The 20,876-nt window shown below is 42.2% G+C and overlaps 1 protein-coding gene across 1 annotated transcript; it reads left to right on the forward strand.

Annotated features, from left to right (window-relative positions):
- Nucleotides 1-10,861: 10,861 nt before the first annotated feature.
- LOC149408135 (indole-3-acetic acid-amido synthetase GH3.10-like) lies at nucleotides 10,862-20,697 on the forward strand. Its single transcript, XM_089616239.1, has 4 exons — nucleotides 10,862-11,359; nucleotides 11,522-11,623; nucleotides 11,720-12,528; nucleotides 19,966-20,697. Exons 1-4 carry the CDS (start codon nucleotides 11,016-11,018, stop codon nucleotides 20,499-20,501), a joined length of 1,791 nt encoding a protein of 596 aa, XP_089472365.1. The 5' UTR covers nucleotides 10,862-11,015; the 3' UTR covers nucleotides 20,502-20,697.
- Nucleotides 20,698-20,876: the final 179 nt, after the last annotated feature.

Genomic DNA, 20,876 nt, shown 5'->3' on the forward strand with positions numbered 1-20,876 from the left:
CGGCGTGCCATAAGACATCCCAGAGATGCAGGCTAAGATGCCTCCGCGGCGCACCATAAGACATCCCAGAGATGCAGGCTAAGACGCCTCCGCGGCGTGCCATAAGACATCCCAGAGATGCAGGCTAAGACGCCTTCGCGGCGCGTCGTAAGACATCCTAGAGATGCAGGCTAAGACGCCTCCGCGGCGCGCCATAAGACATCCCAGAGATGCAGGCTAAGACGCCTCCGCGGCGCGCCGTAAGACATCCCCGAGATGCAGGCTAAGACGCCTCCGCGGCGCGCCGTAAGACATCCCCGAGATGTAGGCTAAGATGCCTCCGCGGCACGCCGTAAGACATCCCCGAGATGCAGGCTAAGACACCTCCGCGGCGCGCCATAAGACATCCCAGAGATGCAGAATAAAGTCGTCCCTCGTGACGCACCAAAGACGCCTACATGGCGCACCTAAGACGCCTACATGGCGCACCAAAGCCGTCCCTCGCGATGCACCAAAGACGCCTACATGGCGCACCTAAGACGCCTACATGGCGCACCAAAGCCGCCTACATGGCGCACCTAAGTCGTCCCTCGCGACGCACTTAAGATGCCTACATGGTGCACGTAAGACGCCTACACGGCGCAGCCAAGTCGTCCTTCGTGGCGCACCGAAGCCGCCTACATGGCGCACCCAAGACGCCTACATGGTGCACTCAAGACGCCTACATGGCGCACGTAAGACGCCTACATGGCGCTACCACGTCATCCCTCGTGACGCACCTAAGACGCCTACATGGCGCACGTAAGACGCCTACATGGCACAACCACGTCGTCCCTCGCGATGCACCCAAATAGCCTACGTGGCGCATCTAGGCCATCCCTCGCAAGATGCCTATGACTCCTAAACGATGCACAGAGCCGTCTCTCACGATGCCCTCTTAGTCGCCACAAGGCGTTGTATGTGATGACTAATCGCAATGCATTTGAACCGCCAGAAGGCACACCCAAACCACCATACAAGGCGAAGGTCCTGCCATCCTCGCCACCATCAACAGAGCGCGATCACACTTGCCTTGGGAGACTCCCCGTTCCACGCGACCTAATTGAAGCTGCTCACAAAGACTCGCGAACTCCGCCTCTGAGCAAGAACTTCGCTCGGCCTGAGCTAACTGAGATTTCGCTTGAGCAAGCTCCTCCTGGAAGAGTCACAGGCGACGAAGAAGGTCGTGTAGAATCTCCTCGAGTCGAGTCATTCTTCTCGAGTCGAGCTTCGCTCCTTGAGTCGAGTCATTCTCCTCGAGTTGAGCCTCGAGTTGAGTCATTCTCCTCGAGTCAATCTTCTCTCCTCGAGTCGAGTCATTCTCCTCGAACCGAACCATTCTCCTCGAGTCGAGCCCCGCTCCTTGAGTCGAGTCATTCTCCTCAAGTCGAGCTTTGCTCCTCGAGTCGAGTCATTCTCCTCGAGTCGAGCTTCGCTCCTTGAGTCGAGTCATTCTCCTCGAAGTCGAGCTTCGCTCCTTGAGTCGAGTCATTCTCCTCGAAGTCGAGCCTCGCTCCTCAAGTCGAGTCATTCTCCTCGAGTCGAGCTTCGCTCCTTGAGTCGATTCATTCTCCTCGAAGTCGAGCTTCGCTCCTTGAGTCGAGTCATTCTCCTCGAAGTCGAGCCTCGCTCCTCAAGTCGAGTCATTCTCCTCGAGTCGAGCTTCGCTCCTTGAGTCGAGTCATTCTCCTTGAAGTCGAGCTTCGCTCCTTGAGTCGAGTCATTCTCCTCGAAGTCGAGCCTCGCTCCTCAAGTCGAGTCATTCTCCTCAAGTCGAGCTTCTCTCCTTGAGTCGAGTCATCCTCCTCAAGTCGAGCTTCGCTCCTCGAGACAAATCACTGTCCTCGAGTCGAGTCATTCTCCTCAAGTCGAGCTTTGCTCCTCGAGTCGAGTCATTCTCCTCGAGTCAAGCTTCGCTCCTTGAGTCGAGTCATTCTCCTCAAAGTCGATCCTTGCCCCTCGAGTCGAGTCCCGCTCCTCGAGCAAACACCTGGAGCGACCTGAAGAACAGGTCAGCCAAAGTAGAGACTCGCGCTCGCGCCTGGGGAATAAGGGCCGATCTTCCGAATGCAGACGGGGAAGCGTCACCAGGGTGGGAATGGCGGATGCCCCGTGAGACCGACTTATGCTTGATGCGTGGTCAAACTTTTAGCGTTGATCCCCGAGCAGTCGAAGCCCTCCGGTGCGACAGAGCCTCCCACCACGTGACACTCCGTCTTCTCGAAGCATTATCCCGCATCATCAACCTCCATCCCCGAGACCTCGGAATGAGCCCGCCATTGCGAAGCGCAAAAGTGCAGTCGCCTTCCAAGTTGGTCGAGATGGACGCCATGATCTTCCCCCAATAGGTCACGATTACACAATCTTCGCCCTGCTAGTCACCGTCAAGTCCCATGGACTCCGGGATGATGATATCGTCAAAACAAAACTCCATCGAAGAAAGACTTGGGCGTGACTTCACCAAAAGATCAACAAGCCGCGACACGCCGGGCCGCCTCTACACAAATACGTGCCCTGCTTGCCCACGCATATCCCCTTTGCTCCGGGGCTAGAGCGACGGACGCAAACGCGTCTGCCTTGCCCACGTCGAGCTACGTCTCCTATCCGCTTGGATCCTCCTCCACGTGTCGATCATACACTCGTGTCGAGAGAGACGGAAAAGCGAGAGAGAGCACTAGCAATTGTGAGAATATTCTTTATAACAAGCTTCGTGATAGTGAAGCTCTGGGAAGTCTATTTTCCTCAAACACCCGGCGGAAACAACTAAAAGTTCACCGCCCGGGGCCTCCCGAGCAATAAACTTGGGGGGCTAATGTTGTCGGTCGTTTTCGGAAAACTCGAGACGCCAAGAAGGCACGTCGCTGAAAGGGCCGATGGTCAGGCCGGAGGTCCTGAAGAGCGACAAGTCTTCAAGCCCTCGCCCAAACTCTTGACTCCTTGAGTCGAGCCTAGCCCCTCGAGTTAAGACTTGAGTCGGCTCCCCGAGTTGAGCCTCGCTCCTCGAGTTGAGACTTCATACAGTCTCCTCGAGTCGAGCTTCGCTCCTCGAGTTAAGCCTTGAGTCAGTCTCCTCGAGTCGAGCCTTGAGTCAGTCTCCTCGAGTCGAGCTTCGCTCCTCGAGTCGAGCCACTCTCGTCGAGTAGAGACCTTTATATTTCGCGCGGCAAGCATGGTATCTAAGACCCCTAAGGACCACACAAGAGTCCGACAAGACGGCCCATGCACCGCGCACCCCTCGGGGAAACCGCGTGCGCAGCACGTCGCGCCGGCCGACCAGGCACAGCAAGCAGCGCGCCAGCCGCACGCCGCGCAGCCCTCACCGAGCGCCGCGCCATGCAGACCGCGCGCTGCGCGTCCTGCGCCGCGCATCCCGCGCCGCGCCCGGTGACCTGCGTACCGCGCCCTCTGCGCCGCGCGCCGCGCGCCGTGCGTTGTGCGCCGCGCGCGCCGTGCCCCTCCAATTGACGACGCGCGCGCCCCTAGTCCCACATGGACGAAAAAGGGACCTTCTAAGGCCCTCAAACACCTATAAATACCCCTCTCATTGAGGGGAAAGCCATCCCTTTCATTCTCAAGGAACTTGAGACTTCTCTCTGCTTCTCTGGATGCCATCCTTGGCCTGAAGCAGATTCTCCTCGATTTCTCGTTCTCGGAGATTCTGAAGCGCTTTCCGGGGACTCCCGAGTGCCGCCTCTCTTGACCGAACGATTAATCTCGAGCCCACGAGTGCTCTAACGGTTTTTGACTGAAAATCGCCTACGCGAGGGTCACCCTAGATGCGTCCGCCATTTCTGACAAGAAATCGCCTACGCGTCCTGCATTTCCAACTAGGAATCGCCTACACGTCCGGAATCTCCGCCACAACAAGGAACTCTTGACTTAGAGTATTCCACGTCTCCAAACGAGAGAAAACACACATTCTCTCTCGCGCATGCGATCTCCGAAGTTCTGCTTTGGTCCGGCCTTGGATCGAACCGCCCGAGGTATATAATAGTTGTTCATTTTCGTGAGACAACAAGTCTCATGTATGTTATGCTTTGCACTAGAATTGATATCTAATTCACAGTTGGCGTAGTTAGCCGTTTACAATCCAACCCTGGACCCGAGCAATGGATTGCTGGTAAGCATGTTCTTAAGTATCTTCGAAGAACTAGGAACTTGAGGCTTACATATTCAAGTACTGACCTGACTATGATGGGATATACCGACTCCAATTTTTAAGCGGATAAGGATTCTAGGAAATCCACTTTGGGATCTGTGTTCATCCTTAATGGTGGAGCTGTTATATGGAGGAGTATTAAGCAATCTTGCATTGCTGACTCCACGGTGGAAGCAGAATATGTGGCTGCTTGTGAAGCATCCAAGGAGGCTGTATGGCTTAGAAAATTCCTTAAGTACTTGGAAGTCATTCCAAAAGTCGACAAGCCCATGACCCTTTATTGTGATAACAGTGGGGCAGTCGCTAACTAAAAGGAACCTCGAAGACATAAGCGCTCTAAACATATTGAGAGGAAATGCCATTTGATTCGAGAGATCGTGTAGTGCGGAGACGTGCAGGTGAAGAAGATCTCAACGGTGGACAACCTGACAGATTCATTCAGCAAGGCCCTAGCGAACTAGGTCTTCGACCAGCATCAGGAGGGATTAGGCATGAAGGACTACTCACATCTTCGTTGAGTGAAGTGGGAGTTTATTGTCATTGGTGCCCATAAGAAGAGTAGTAGTCTCTATTTATGTACATTTGATGTAATATAGTCTTACAAAGACTCTTGCTTGTAACTTCTTATTTATTAATAAAAGTTGAAACGTTCATTCATTCTTCCTTGTCTGTTTGAAGCTTTATGATAATCTATAGTCTATAGTCCTTAAACAAACCTAACAATACATGAAGAGACAAATGTAGACTTCATGAACAAACTCTTCATGCTTTGCTTAAAACTGCACATTCACGATCTAAGGATCAAAGGACTATTGATCTTAGTACGATTGTTAGAAGAATCTATGATGTCTGGTAATGGGAGATTGAGAGCTGGAGACTCTATAGTTCTTCTAGGTATCTTCTAAAGGTAATGAATTGACCAGTGCACTTCTAGAAACAGAATAAGAACAAACCATTTAACTTCTTATGTTTCGAAGTCACTACGTGTGAATTGCATCATGCTTACCTCAATCCTGAAATGAGACATGTCATTTCAAAGCATGAGGTGATATACATTGCATTTGAGCAGTCTTTGTACATGAATTCCATATCTACTCATGTCATCTTCATAATTTAGTACTTCACCAATTGGTCCTGTTCAGAAAACGTAACCTATGAAATGACATGTCTCATTTCAGGATTGAGGTAAGCATGATGCAATTCATATGTAGCGACTTCGAGGCATGAGAGGTTAAATGGTTGGTTTGTTCTTATTCTGTCTCTAGAAGTGCACTGGTCAATTCAATATCTTCAAAAGATTCCTAGAAGAACTATAGAGTCTCTAGCTCTCAATGTCCCATAACCAGACATCATAGATTCTTCTAACAATCGTACTGAGATCAATAGTCCTTTGATCCTAAGATTGTGAATGTGCGGTTTTAAGCAAACCATGAAGAGTTTGTTCATGCAAATCTACATTTGTCTCTTCATGTGTTGTTAGGTATGTTTAAGGACTATAGACTATAGATTATCATAAAGCTTCAAACAGACAAGGAAGAATGAATGAACGTTTCAACTTTTATTAATAAATAAGCAGTTACAAGCAAGAGTCTTAGTAAGACTATATTACATCAAATATAAATAAATAGAGACTACAACTCTGCTTGTGGGCACCATTGACAACCCGCCCAACTCCCTCTCTCACTCTCTCTAAGTTCTTTTCATTTTTGTTTTGGCACCTAGGTCCACATTTGACCTAGCGCTTTAGCTCTATGATTCTTAGACTTGTTCTTGAGTCGTCGTGTTTAAAATTGCTCACACACTAATTCCTTTCTTTCTCGAGTGATTGTTGTGATAGAAACTTTCATGTTTACTCAAGTTTCCCGAATAACGAAGAAAAACGAGCTGCGTGGGGAGACGAACGTTTCAACCTTCCTAAGGCTTCTTAACGTTCAAGCTTCACAAAGGTTAGTAAACGAGTAATGCTCTTAAATAGTTTTAATTTAAATATAAACATGTGCTTGCTCTTTGTCTAGGTTAGTATAATCGTTTTACTTGTTTAAAAGAAATTTTTTAAATTCTGCCGCTTGCTCGAAGCGTTAAATCTTTTCTTAACCCTAGATCAATTCCAACACAATGCACAAAATAATTTCCCTCTTTTTGATGATCGTGGCAACGGAATTTTGATCTAGAACAAGCTTATAGATGTTTCTTTATTTGTTCATGACAATACAAAAAAACTCCATGTAGAATTTTCACATAAAATTCCATAAAATGAAATTCAATCCTCAAGGCCCAAATCCTATTCATGACCGTGTGAATTAATTTACATTGTCATCATATGACAATATCCAAAATCTTATTTTGACATTTATATCATCTTATTGTCCTTATGGCCACGAAATTTTGATCTAGAACAAGCTTATAGATGTTTCTTTATTTGTTCATGACAATACAAAAAAACTCCATGTAGAATTTTCACATAAAATTCTATAAAATGAAATTCAATCCTCAAGGCCCAAATCCTATTCATGACCGTGTGAATTAATTTACATTATCATCATATGACAATATCCAAAATCTTATTTTGACATTTATATCATCTAATTGTCCTTATGGACAAAATTACCCATTAGACAATTTTCGTAAAATTCATCTTGTTCAACACTTGAACTTGTTTTGACTTAGCTCATAGTTTAACAAATCCTACTCAAATGACTAGTGGTAGTGACCTCATGGATCCAAATGAACAAAGCTTGAGCTAGCATGCTTGGACAAAAAATGTTTACAAACTTTTTCCAAGTTCTAGCTTAGATTGACTCCACTAAAGAGTTGACACTGAAAACCTCTAGGTTCAAATGAATATATTTTCTATTAAAAATTTCTACTTAATTGTGATGAGGTGATATACATTGTCTTTTAGCAATCTTGTACATGAATTCCATATCTATAGATCTTCACAAACTTGCTCATGACATCCTCATAACTTAGTACTTCACCAATAGGTATTGTCTATATCACATAGTGAATCTAGAACTCTGACTTTCTCAAATGAGAGTACGTAAGCTATGAAATGACATGTCTCATTCCAAGATTGAGGTAAGCACATGATGCAATTCATACATAGTGACTTTGAGACAGAAGAGGTTAAATGGTTTTTTCTTACAATCTATCTTGAAGTGCACTAGTCAATTCAATATCTTCAGAAGGTACCTTGGAAGAACTATAGAGTCTCCAACTCTTCACGTCTCATAACCAGACATCATAGGTTCGCCTAACAATCATACTGAGATCAATAGCCCTTTGATCTTTAGATTGTGAATATACTGTTTTAAGCAAATCATGAAGAGTTTGTTCATGCAAATCTATATTTGACTCTTCATTTTTTGTTAGGTTTGTTTAAGGACTAAAGACTAAGGTTTATCATAAAGCTTCAAACAAACAAGGAAGAATGAATGAAAGTTTCAACTCTTTATTAATTATTCAGAGTTACAGGCATGAGTTTTCGTAAGACTTTATTATATATAAGTTATGACTACTACTATTCTTGTGGACACCAATGCCAACACATCTAACTTCTATCCTCATAAAAACTCCATCTTTTACCACATTTCTCCCAATAAACCACAAAACACAATAAAAGTGTAGTATTTTCTTTCCTTTCTCTCTATAATTGGAAGAAAATTATCCTCACTATCTTTTGTCACATATTCACTCACATACAATCATAGGCTCTACAAAATGTGCCCTATTATTAACACTACTACAAAACTGGGATCCTACAACGCTTAAAAACAGTTGTAGAATGATTCTACAACGCTTATTAAGCGTTGTAGAATCCAGCGTTGTAGAAGCTTCTACAACGCTTAGATATCCGTTGTAGAATCTTGGCTTCTACAGCGCTTACACATCCGTTGTAGAAGCTTCTACAACGATAGAGTTCCATTGTCCAATTTTAAAAAATTCCAGAATTTCTCGCCGCGGCGATGTATATTTCTCGCCGCAGCGAGATATTCTACAACGGATAAGCTTAAGATATCCGTTGTAGAACTATCTCGCCGCGGCGAGAAATATACATCGCCGCGGCGAGAAATATCTGGGTTCTACCCCAATTCTCGTCGCGGCGATGTGTATTTTGTGGTCGTCTTCTAGTTTTTCTTTTACTGCTACAGCTAAAACTAGTAGTAATGGATGACATAAAATCTAAGAGCCACAATTTCAACTAAATATCAAATGCAAACTCAATTCCAACAAAAATATCAAACAAATATGATGTTTCAACCTAAATTATATCAATCCATACTCTCAATTCCAAACAAACACTTATTTTCAACCTAAATTATACATAATTCTCAACCAAAAATTAACCCGGAGTGTAGATGTGGAGCATGGAGGCGTGCAAGAAAGAGAGAGTCGGAGTTGCCGCCAGAGATGCCTAGGCTTGTGTGAGTTTGACGTGGTGGTGGAGTTTATGGGTTTGTGGTTGTGACTTTTGTTGGTTTGAGGTTTGGGTTTTGTAGGGACGGAGAAGAATAGTGAGGGCGGAGAGAGAGTAAGGGAGAGAAGAAGAGAGCGAGGGCGGAGAGAGAGAGAAGTGAGGGCGGAGAGAGAAAGAGAAGTGAAGGCGGAGAAGAAGAAGAAGAGAGAGAGAGAGAGAGAGAGAGAGAGAGAGAGAGAGAGAGAGAGAGAGAGAGAGAGGTGGAGAAGAAGAATGAAGAACAATGAAGAACAATGAAGAATGAATAAGAAGAAGAATAAAGAAGAATGAAGAAGAAAAATTGACTAAGTCTGAAATTTGGGCGGGCCTTTTGAAAAAATTTAAATTTTTAGGTTTTAAAACGCTTCTACAACGCTTAGAGTAAGCGTTGTAGAACTCTCGCCGCAGCGAAGACTATTTCTCGCCGCGGCAAAGCTACTGAAATGTAACCCCATAATTTTCTTGCCGCGGCGAGAGATAGCCTTCGCCGCGGCACGAAAATCTTCTCCAAAAAAGGCTTTCTGGAACTCTTCTCGCCGCGGCGAGAATCCTTCTTCGCCGCGGCGAGAACCTTCTATCCATTGTAGAAGGTTCTCGCCGCGGCGAAGAAGGATTCTCGCCGCGGCGAGGTCCATTAAATTTCACTAATCCTACAACTCTTAGATTATCCGTTGTAGAATGTTCTCGCCGCGGCGAGAAAATCACGTCACCGCGGCGAGGCTTCTACAACGGATAGTCTAAGCGTTGTGGGAGATTTGAAATATGGTGAAATTTTACAACACTTATAGTAAGTGTTGTAGAAACACCAAGCTTCTACAACACTTATAGTAAGTGTTGTAGAAACACCAAGCTTCTGCAACGCTTAGCCATAAGCGTTGTAGAAACACCAAGCTTCTACAACGCTTAGCCATAAGCGTTGTAGAAACAACAAGCTTTTACAACGGTTAGCCATAGGCGTTGTAGAAATACCCAGTTTCTACAACGCTTATTTTAAGTGTTGTAGAATCTCCAGTTTCAACAACACTTAGCTGTAAGCGTTGTAGAATATGGGTCGTAGAATCCAACATTTGTAGTAGTGTAACCTTCTCAAGATTTCTAGGTGCTTGTTGAAATCATATTCTAAAACTCCTCATATTACAAAGAGGAACATCCCATTTTTTACTATTTCAGTACTTGATTTAGAAAGAGGAGCGCGAAGGAGTCAAGATACTTAATCCCATGGAAAGTAGGTATTCGGAGGTTCATCGTCACCTAAAATCACGTCTCTAAGGCTCTTTGGAGATCTTTCCTTATCGATTTCATCCTCATCCGCCTCGATCTCTTTGTGACTAAGGAGAATGATCTTTACCATCACGATCATCCTTCCCAAAAAAATATTTGAAATCGATATCTTGCGGTCCCTACCCTTCAATAGCTCTAATTTCTTTGAAACCTAGGGAAGAAGATCGTCACCTCACGATGTGTGTAGCCAAAACTCCTCCGTGATATTCATGTCGTAAATTTTGTGTGAAAAACTATATTAACAGATAATATTTTTTAAAAGAATTATTTATCTTGAATAATAAGAAAATCATTCTCCTTTGATTATAAATTTGGAATAATATCAATATAAAGGGTAGTTTTTTTTTCTCCTTCACAAAATTCGAACGGCGGCTCAAGTATAAAATTTGTTTTTCAATATCTTTAACCTTGATATGTCCCAAAAATCCGTCAAAATAGTAAATATATTTAGCAAGGGAAACAAAACATATGTAACCCTATTTTTGTGGTCCGGCCAGGATGAGGACCCTTTTAGCCGTAGTGGGGGAATGGGGCTCGGTTGCTCATGATAAAGTGATAACTCGGTGTCAATTTCATATGTTATTATAAAAGGTCCATTAGATATATAGTTTTTTTTTACAGTTTCACATTGCTACATACTCAATGTTTCTTAATCTTAGATAAATAGTCACATCTATGTATTTACACATGTAAATTGACGTAAATACCCCACTTTTTTTTATTTCAATAAAAGGGTAAATCAGAAATGTGACGTCATCTTTATAGATATTTACTTAAAATTTACGAAATGTTGGCTAAGTAACAATCTCAAACAATTTTAGTTGGTTAGTTACACATTTTTTTGTTTCGTACATTTTGTTTTCTCTTTATTAACATATTTTATTTAGCCTCTTTCCTATCTTGCTTGTGGTCTACAAACAGTCGTATAAATTCTATGATAACTCTCTCTCTCTCTCTCTCTCTCTCTCTCTCTCGTGGGGCACAAAACTTTTTAATTTTCCACTATATACCATACAAATAAATATCTGTAACGCACAACACACACTATTTTTTGTGCACACAACAAGACAAGTCTGTTACAACAAAGTTTTGTTATCCAAAATGGAAGATCATAATTATCAGAATCGGAACGGCATTAGTAACTGGAGCGATGAGTATGATGACGTGACGGGGTGGTTCGAGGGAGTGTCGGAGATGGCCGGTCTGGTCCAGACTCAGACTCTTCGCCGGATATTGGAGCTCAATTGGGGTGTCGAGTATCTGAAGAAATGGGTCGGCGACGGAGAGGAAATTGCTGAGCTGGAAGATTCCGAGTTGGAATCCTTGTACAGAAGGCTGGTTCCCCTCTCGACCCATGCAGATTTAGAGCCTTACATTCACAGAATAGCTGATGGAGACACATCACCTATACTCACACAACAACCCATCACCACTCTCTCTCTAAGGTATGCGATAATAATAAAAATCATAATAAAGGTAATAAGATCTTGTTTATCACTGTTTTTGATCTCCCATGATTATAAACAAAATGAAATCAACATGTTCCTCGTTTCATTATATCATACACTAAATAACTTTCGTACTTAAAATATATAATTATTAAATAGCTCAGGAACTACAGATGGAAGGCAAAAGTACGTCCCGTTTACAAAGCACAGCGCTCAAACAACGCTTCAAATATTTAGATTGGCAGCTGCGTATAGGTCAAGGTCAGCATTCCATTAATTTAAGTATCAATCCGCTCACTTTGATTATTTTTTTTTTTTTTTGTTAGTTAATTTAATTCGGGTGGGTGTGTGTGACAGTGCTTATCCAATCAGAGAGGGAGGTAGAATCCTGGAATTCATATACAGCAGCCGACAATTAATGAGCAAAGGAGGGTTAGAGGTGGGGACAGCCACGACGCACTACTACAACAGCGAGGAGTTCAGAATCAAGCAAGAGAAGACAAAGTCATTCACTTGCAGTCCGAAAGAAGTGATCTCGATCGGCGACTACAAACAGTCAACGTACTGCCATCTCCTCCTCGGCCTCTTCTTCTCCGACGAGGTCGAGTTCATAACCTCCACTTTCGCCTACAGCCTCGTCCAGGCCTTCGCGGCCTTCGAGGACCTCTGGGCAGACCTGTGCTCGGACATCAGGCACGGCACCCTGAGCCCAGGGAGGGTTCAGGCCCCCGGGCCCAGGGAAGCTGTGCTCCGGGTGCTGCGTCCGAGCCCGGGTTTGGCCCAGAGGATCGAGCAAGCCTGCCAGGCTTTGGTGGGCCGGGCCTGGCACGGGCTCGTCCCAGCCCTCTGGCCCAACGCCAAGTACCTGTACTCCATCATGACCGGGTCGATGCAGCCCTACCTCAGGAAGCTGAGGCACTATGCGGGGGATCGGATCCCATTCGTCAGCGCGGACTACGGGTCTACGGAGAGCTGGATCGGGGCGAACCTTGACCCTTGTGTTCCTCCGGAGGACGTGGCTTTCGCGGTCGTCCCCACTTTCTCGTACTTCGAATTCATCCCATTGTCGAGGAGCAATGGCGATGACTTTGTTGAAGGCAGCCCGGTTCCGCTATCTCAGGTCCAGATCGGGCAAGAGTACGAAGTCGTCCTCACTACTTTCACAGGTATGTAACTACTAATTATCATATGTGATATGGTTTTCATCGTCGTTAAATTTCAGCCTTCCTCAGCCTCCTATTTTGTTTTTTCCAGTATTTACAAATTTTCAATTTCTTAAGAAACTTTTTTTTTTTCAAGTATCTCTAGTTTTTGTTACTAACTAAATATATTCTAAGCCATTTCTAAGTATATTACTGTATAATATATCAGAATCATTAGACAAGTTTAAAAATAATTAACGTTTTTATAATTAGTTTTTTTTTATTAACCTTAGAAACTGCCAAATATACGAATTCAAGTAAGACAGTATTACTCTATATATGTTAATAACCGTGGTGTAATAAGAGTGTCTGTGAAATTGGATGGGCCGAAAAAGATTCACAACAATATGTTATAGAGAAAATTTGGATGTGAACTTTATGACAGCATATAATATTATTAAATCAGGACAGGCCTTTCATTATATGAAAAGATCTAGAACATGACCCACTTGTTGTATTTTGGAAGGCTTTTCATGGGTTTTTCGGAAAATTGTGGAAACATATATCATTGATACCGTGATATGAAAGTAATTGGTCACGTTTGTTTACTTTAATATGTGCATATATCATCTATCATTTTTCCTCGCTAACATATTGTTTTATATTATGTTCACATGTTATGTTTTGACTCTCTCTCTCTCACACATACTGTCATAAGTCATATCTCCCCATTAATTAAAATCACATGTAAAATCACACATACTGTCACTCACCACTATGTTGCACTGCTCATATTGGAAATAGATTCGATTATCACAACAATATAGGAGTTTCAGCTGCGACATTTGCCACTACAATTTCCTTGGAAGGTTGCGGCTGCGCAAATAACATAATGAAATTAGAAATAGTTTTGACAACTCATAGTTGAATCATTAATTGTCAAGGCTAAAAAGTCGTGGATATTTACCCAAATTATTGTAGACAGTGTATATGTGCATACGATATGTTTCCTTCTTTATTATATAAATATTTTTTTTCCAAGGAAGATAAAACAAAAATTGTCATAATGTTATGTTTTTCTTGATTCTAACCAAATATTTAAAACTTAAAAGTTTTAAACTATACAAAATACACACACACACACACACACACACACACACACATATATATATATATATATATATATATATATATATATACCTTCATCGTGGATTTATTTCTTTTTTTTTTGTTTGTCTTTAAAGATGCTTTTTTTTTTTCACATTCGATTTGTATATAATTTTTTTTAAATAATCAAGTTTAATAATAGAAGAAGCAACATTAATACTATATATATATATTTAAAATTTTCATAAATTTAAACTTTTTTGTTATTTTTTATTCTTGCCTTATCATATTGTTAGAAAAGGTTGACCTAAACTCTAAACTCTTCAGAGGCAATGAAACAAACAGAAACAAAGCAAATGAAGAACACAACGAGATTGTTGACGAGGTTCAGCCAAATCGGTCTAATCCCCGGAATTCACCACGGAATTCGTTGAACTATGTCTTTCCAATCAAAATACACCCTGAAACCTTAACAGTTCCACGAAGACTCGCAATCCGAGTTCTTCGCGCCCAAACACAGAAGTAACGTGCGACCTAAGCTACCCGAGAAGAAGACGATTTCCCAACCTTACACGCTTAGATCTCTCAATCCCAATATCTCTGTGTTTTTAGTGTTTTCAATTGACCAAAACAAAAGACTCTGATGATAAAACTAGCTAGACTAAGCGGTGCTTTATATTAGCACGATTACAGACTCGATGACTCTAACTAACTCTAACAAATAATGCCACGCTGGCATCTGACTCACTACATTTTGAATGAAAGAAAAGGGGAAGGGGTTTGAGAGCTTTCAGTGCCTTACAACGGATACCAGCTCCACCGCAGCTGCCTTGCTAGCCAGTGCAGCCGGAACTCCAGTGGATCATCATTCGTCCAATTAATTTCTCTTTACCACCCCGAGTAAGTTCAGACAATGCTTAACTTTCCTAGGGGTAGAACTTTAGTGCCACAATCTGCAGGGTTATCTTCAGTTGCCACCTTCTCAAGCTTGACGACATTCTAAGCCAGCTTCTCCCTGATGAAGTGATATTTTATCTCCACATGCTTTGTCCTGTCATGAAACATAGGATTCCTACTCAAGTGTATTGCACTCTGGCTGTCAGAGTAAATGATTGCAATACCATCATACAACATCAACTCTTTGATTAACCCTTGGATCCATATTCCTTCCTTGACTGACTCAGTAGCAGCAATATACTCTGCTTCAATGGTAGAAAGTGTCACAACTGACTGTAGCTGAGATCTCCAACTCACACAGCTACCACAGACAGTAAAGAAGTAGGCTGAAGTAGATCGTCTGGTGTCCCTATCACAAGCATAGTCATAATCCACGAAACCTTCAATAGTCACTCCTTCTGACTTACCCTGCTTGTACATCAACCCTGTACTTGTAGAACCTGCCAGATATTTGAGCATACCCTTGATGGCAAACCAATGGCTCTTTCCTGGGTTAGCCATGTACCTGCTTAAGCAACTGATTGCATGAGCCAAATCTGGCCTTGTGCAAGTCATTGCATACATGATAGAGCCAACAGCTTGGGAGTAAGGCTTATCACCCATAAACTCTATATCTTCTAGAGTACTTGGACACTGATATTTGGACAACTGGATTTTAGGTCCGAGAGGCAACTTTGTGACTTTAGAATCTTTGACAGAAAACTTGTCCACAAGTTTTTCAATGTATCCCTGTTGATTCAAGAACAGCTGACCTCTCCCTTGATCTCTTTCAATCTTCATTCCAAGGATTTTGCATGCAGCTCCCAGATCTTTCATGTCAAATTCAGAGGATAGCATTTTCTTCATGGTTTCAACTCGACCTTTTTCCTTGCTAATAAGCAACATGTCATCCACGTAGAGTAATAAGTACTCAGCCTCTTCAATGTTGGACCCTCTGAAGTATAGGCATGTATCAAAGAAGCTTCTGTTGAAACCTTGATTAGTGATGAAGGTATCAAACCTTATATACCACTGCCGGGGAGACTGTTTCAACCCATACAAGGATCTCTTAAGCAGACAAACCAGATCCTTGTTCTTCTTCTTGACTTCATATCCTGGAGGTTGATCCATGTAGATGGCTTCTTCAAGCTCACCATGAAGAAATGTTGTTTTGACATCCATTTGCTCAAGCTCAAGGTTGAACTGAGCTACAAGTAACAACATGATCCTTATAGTCTTATACTTGACCACTGGTGAGAAGATCTTATTGTAATCTACTCATTCTTTCTCTGTGAACCCTTTAGCCACTAACCTGGCTTTGTATCTGACATTTTTCAGATTCACTGCTTGATTCTTTCACCTTGTAGATCCACTTGCAAGCAACTACAAACAGCTCTTTAGGACGGTCAACTATCTCCCAGGTCTTGTTTTTGTGTAAAGACTCCATCTCTTCATTCATAGCAGCTTTCCACTTCAGAGATTCAGAGCACTTTACTGCTTGTTCATAGGTCTCAGGCTCTGACTTGTGGATCTCTACAGCTGAGAAGAAGGCATAAGCAAGAAGATCTGTATAAGCAGAGAAGCCATATATCTCTACATGCCTTGAAGTCATTCTTTCTATATCTCTGACTAGCTGATAGCTTGTAGGTGACTGCGGTGAGTCTTCATGTACTTCCTCTCTGAATTCACTTGAGCTGTGACCATCACATTCTTCTTGTCTATGTACCATAGACTCTTCAGGCTTGCTTGTTCTGACTGAACCTTGACTAATATGAGCAGCCATGGGAATAACCTCAATGCTTTTGTAGCTGCACAAGGAACATTTGTATTTCTAATACTAGACTCGTTTAGACAAGGAAAGTCAGTTTCATGAAAGATTACATCTCTACTATTGATAGTTTTGAAACCCCTATCTCCTTTTAACCATAATCTATACCCTTTAGTCCCTTCACGGTATCCTAGGAACACATATTTCACTGCCCTAGGGTCTAGTTTTCCCTCTTTTTGATGAGCATAGGAAGAACAACCAAAGACTCTAAGATGAGATATATCTGGTGTTTTATCTGACCATACCTCTTCAGGAGTTTTGAACTCAATGGCACTTGAAGGACTTCTGTTGACTAGATAAGCTGCTGTGACCACAGCTTCTCCTCAGAAATTCTTTGGAAGCCCTGCACTGAAAAGCATACACCTTGACTTGTCCAGCAAGGTTATGTTCATCCGTTCAGCCATACCATTTTGGTGGGGTGTTTTTCTGACCGTGTCGTGTCTTTGGATGCCTTCACTCTTGCAGTACCTATCAAACACATCATTGCAAAACTCCAAGCCATTATCTATCCTTAATGTCTTTAACATTTTATCAGTTAAATTTTCAACAAGAATTTTCCAGGATTTGAATTTTCAAAAGCATCACTCTTATTTTTAATAAGAAACACCCAAACTTTCCTAAAAAGATCATCAACTATAGAGAGAAAGTAAGAGTTACCAACATGTGTTGTATTTGGCTCAGGACCCCACAGATCTAAGTGAGCATATTCCAGGATAGCCTTTGAGTTTTGTCTCCCAGTCTTGAACTTCAGTCTGTGATGTTTCCCTTGAATGCAATGCTCATATAACTCAATCTTGCTTATCTTGTCCTTCCCAAAATACTTCTGATCCTTCATGAGTTGCAGCCCCTTGTCACTGATATGACCAAGCCGCCTATGCCAGAGAACAGCCTGTTGATCTTCTTTGGCGTCAGTGATATTGACTGAGGAGGCTTCTTGAGTTTCCCCAATCATGTGGTACATACCATCCCTCTTTTGGCCTTTAATCACCACCATGGAACCACGTGATATCTACATGACACCCTTTTCAATCTTGTTCACATAGCCAGAGTCATCCAAAATTCCTAGTGACACAAGATTTCTGGTGAGGCTTAGAACCAGTCTAACATTTTGAAGAATCTTTGTACATCCATCAAACATCTTGATGCTGATGTTTCCTGTACCATCAACCTGACAAGTGTCACTATTTCCCAAGACAACACTACCACCAGTGATGTCTTTGAAATCTGTAAGCCACTCTTTGTGAAAGGTCATATCGTATGTACACCTGGAATCAAGAATCCACTCGCTTCTATGACTGTTGGAATACACCAGAAGGACCTCTCCACTATCATAACCATTCCCATAGTTTGCAGCATCTTGACTCTCAGTAGTAGAGGTGGTTGCTTTATCATAACCATTCCCATAGTTTGCAGTCTTTCTTCAAGTGTCCCGGTTTCTTGCAGTAGAAGCAAGTTCTGAGCTCTTTTTCCTTGTCCTTTCATTTGTTTGAGTGATCTTGACTCTTGTTGTTACTCTTTGTTTGTTGGTTCTTGCTTGAGGACTTTCTTGGACTCCTTCCTCTACCGTAGTTGCTTTCACCACTTGAGTTGTTACGTTCAGTTTTCAGCTGGAATTCTTTGGACCTAAGAGCAGATACCACCTCTTCACGAGTGATCTCAGTGCGTCCATACTTGATTGCAGTCTTGAATTCTTTATAGGCTTCAGGGAGCGAGTTGAGGATAATGATCGCTTGATTTTCATCGCTCAGAGCTTCTTTATCACCCGAGTTCACCAGCTTGATCGTCATCTTGAGGAACTCATCAAGATTTTCCTCTAGGGACTTGGAAGTACTCATCCTGTATCCAAACAATCTCTCTTTAAGATTAATCTTGTTCGTGAGAGATTTTACCTGGAATAGAGCATCCAATTTCTTCCAAATTTTTGTCGGAGTGTCTTTGCCATCAACAAGGCGAATGATTGAGTCTGTTAGATAAAAGATGATTATCCCTGTAGCAGTTTCCAAGACTTTGTTCTTCTGTTCTTCGGTGGTTTCTTCTGGCCAAACTATTGGATCGTCAATCACCTTCAAGAGGCGCTGCTGAGCCAAGAGAGCTCGATCTTTCGACGCCAGATCCTGAAATCGCCATTTCCATCGAATTTATCAATGTCAATCCTCATATTTGGTACAAACCAGGAATCTTGACCAATCACTATCGCGCGATTGGGATTGGTGTTGATCAATGACGAATCTTGATATCTGATTTCTGGTTCGTCTCCACCTAATTCAGGTTTTGCCTCCTTGTCCGCCAGGGTGAAGAATTAGGTCACAAACCTTGAGATGATTTGTGAGGGATCGCCAACGCTGCTCTGATACCACTGTTAGAAAAGGTTGACCTAAACTCTTCAAAGGCAATGAAACAAACAGAAACAAAGCAAACGAAGAACACAACGAGATTGTTGACGAGGTTTCAGCCAAATCGGCCTAATCCCCGGAATTCACCACGAAATTAATTGCACTATCTCTTTCCAATCAAAATACACCCTGGAACCTTAACAGTTCCACGAAGACTCACAATCCGAGTTCTTCGCGCCCAAACACAGAAGTAATGTGCGACCTAAGCTACCCGGGAAGAAGATGAATTCCCAACCTTACACACTCAGATCTCTCTATCCCAATATCTCTGCGTTTTTAGTGTTTTCAATTAACCAAAACAAAAGACTCTGATGATAAAACTAGCTAGACTAAGCGTTGCTTTATATTAGCACGATTACAGACTCGATGACTCTAACTAACTCTAACAAACAATGCCACGCTGGCAGCTAACTCAACACATATGAATATTATAAGATACATAATTAATTTAATTAGAAATTATGTTTAAACTTCAACATAAAATATTTCATTTTTAAGGATTTTCGTCTCATAAGTCACGTAACTTCATTAGCATTGGACCTCAAATTGGTCAAAATATCAACGCTAGTGCCCTTTTAAAATATCTAAAAATAGACCTTTGACTAAGGAACAGAAAAAAAATACCCTTCCAGCCTATTTCCTCATTTTCTCTATTTTGTATGAATCTCATCGTACACCATCGTATACCAATGTATATCATCGTACACCATTCCATACAATCGTACATAATCGTACACCATTGTACAATATTGTAAATCTATATGAATTTCAATGTATACTATCGGATAATGTCGTACATATTCGTGATTTTTCTGAAATTCAATAACTTAACTTAAATGAATTTAATCCAAATCATTCAAAATCATCTATACTCAATAAAAACATGAAATAAACAAAAAAAAAATCATACATTTATATTTACATTTTAAAGGGGAAGAGCTCAAATTCATGTGAGAACATCAAACTCGCGTCAAACCCATCGAAATCTTCATGAAATTGGTGAATGAGAGGGAAAGAGAGTGAAAATGAGTGAAAAAAAATAAAAATAAAAATGTTTCTTTTGCTTAAATGGTATTTTTGTGCAAATTTGGGATAAAAGTAAAATTTCGGATATTTTTCTTCGAATGGATCTAACCTTGATATTTTGCTACTTTTAAGGCCTACTTTATGATATTTTGACAACTGTGGCGATCCCAGGCCTATACAGGTACAGACTTGGTGACGTGATAGAGGTGGTGGGTTTCCACAACGCAACGCCAAAGTTGAACTTTATTTGCCGGAGAAACCTCATCCTGACCGTCAACATTGACAAGAACACCGAGCGCGACCTCCAGATTGTCGTCCAGCGCGGCTCCGACCACCTCTCCGCCTCCGGAGCCGCTGAGCTTGTTGACTTCACCAGCCATGCTGATGTGGCGGCCAGCCATTACATCATCTATTGGGAGATTGACGGCCACGTGGCAGATGAAGTACTCGAGGAATGCTGCGCGACCATGGACGCCTCATTCGTCGACCACGGCTACGTCGTGTCTCGCCGAACTCACTCCATTGGACCTCTCGAGCTCCGAATCGTCAAGAGAGGGACTTTTAGGAAGATCATGGAGCAGTTTATCGCCGGAGGAGCTGCACTGAGTCAGTTCAAGACTCCTCGTTGTACGAGAAATACTGCGATTCTCTCCATTCTTGATGTTTGTACTCTTAACAGCTTTCGCAGCACGGCCTATAGTGAGTAATGAAAATAGAAATTAAATAGTTTTATGAAATTGTGTGTTCCAAGATTAAATTTCTTGAGTACTATTCATATAGTTAGGGATGTCAAAACTTGTGTGTGACGAGATAAATGTAATGCATGATCTTATATATCTTGTTCATTTTCATTTTATTTTCAGGGATATTCCCAACTAAAATCTGTGTTGACATGAGATTCTATTTGATTCAAATTGTCCAATGTAGAATATTTCAAATGAGAAATATCATAAAGGGAGCCTAATAAGCAACAAAATATCATGGTTTTACCCACTAGTTAGAAAATATCTAAAAATGATCTTTTATCTAAATAAAATTGATAAAAATACCCTTCAAATCGAATAATACATATTTTTTTCTTT

The sequence above is a fragment of the Urtica dioica genome, chromosome 1, assembly GCF_054948205.1.
Source record: "Urtica dioica subsp. dioica isolate 48M chromosome 1, U.dioica_male_clone48M_v1_H2, whole genome shotgun sequence".
In the NCBI taxonomy this organism is placed as follows: Eukaryota; Viridiplantae; Streptophyta; class Magnoliopsida; order Rosales; family Urticaceae; genus Urtica; species Urtica dioica.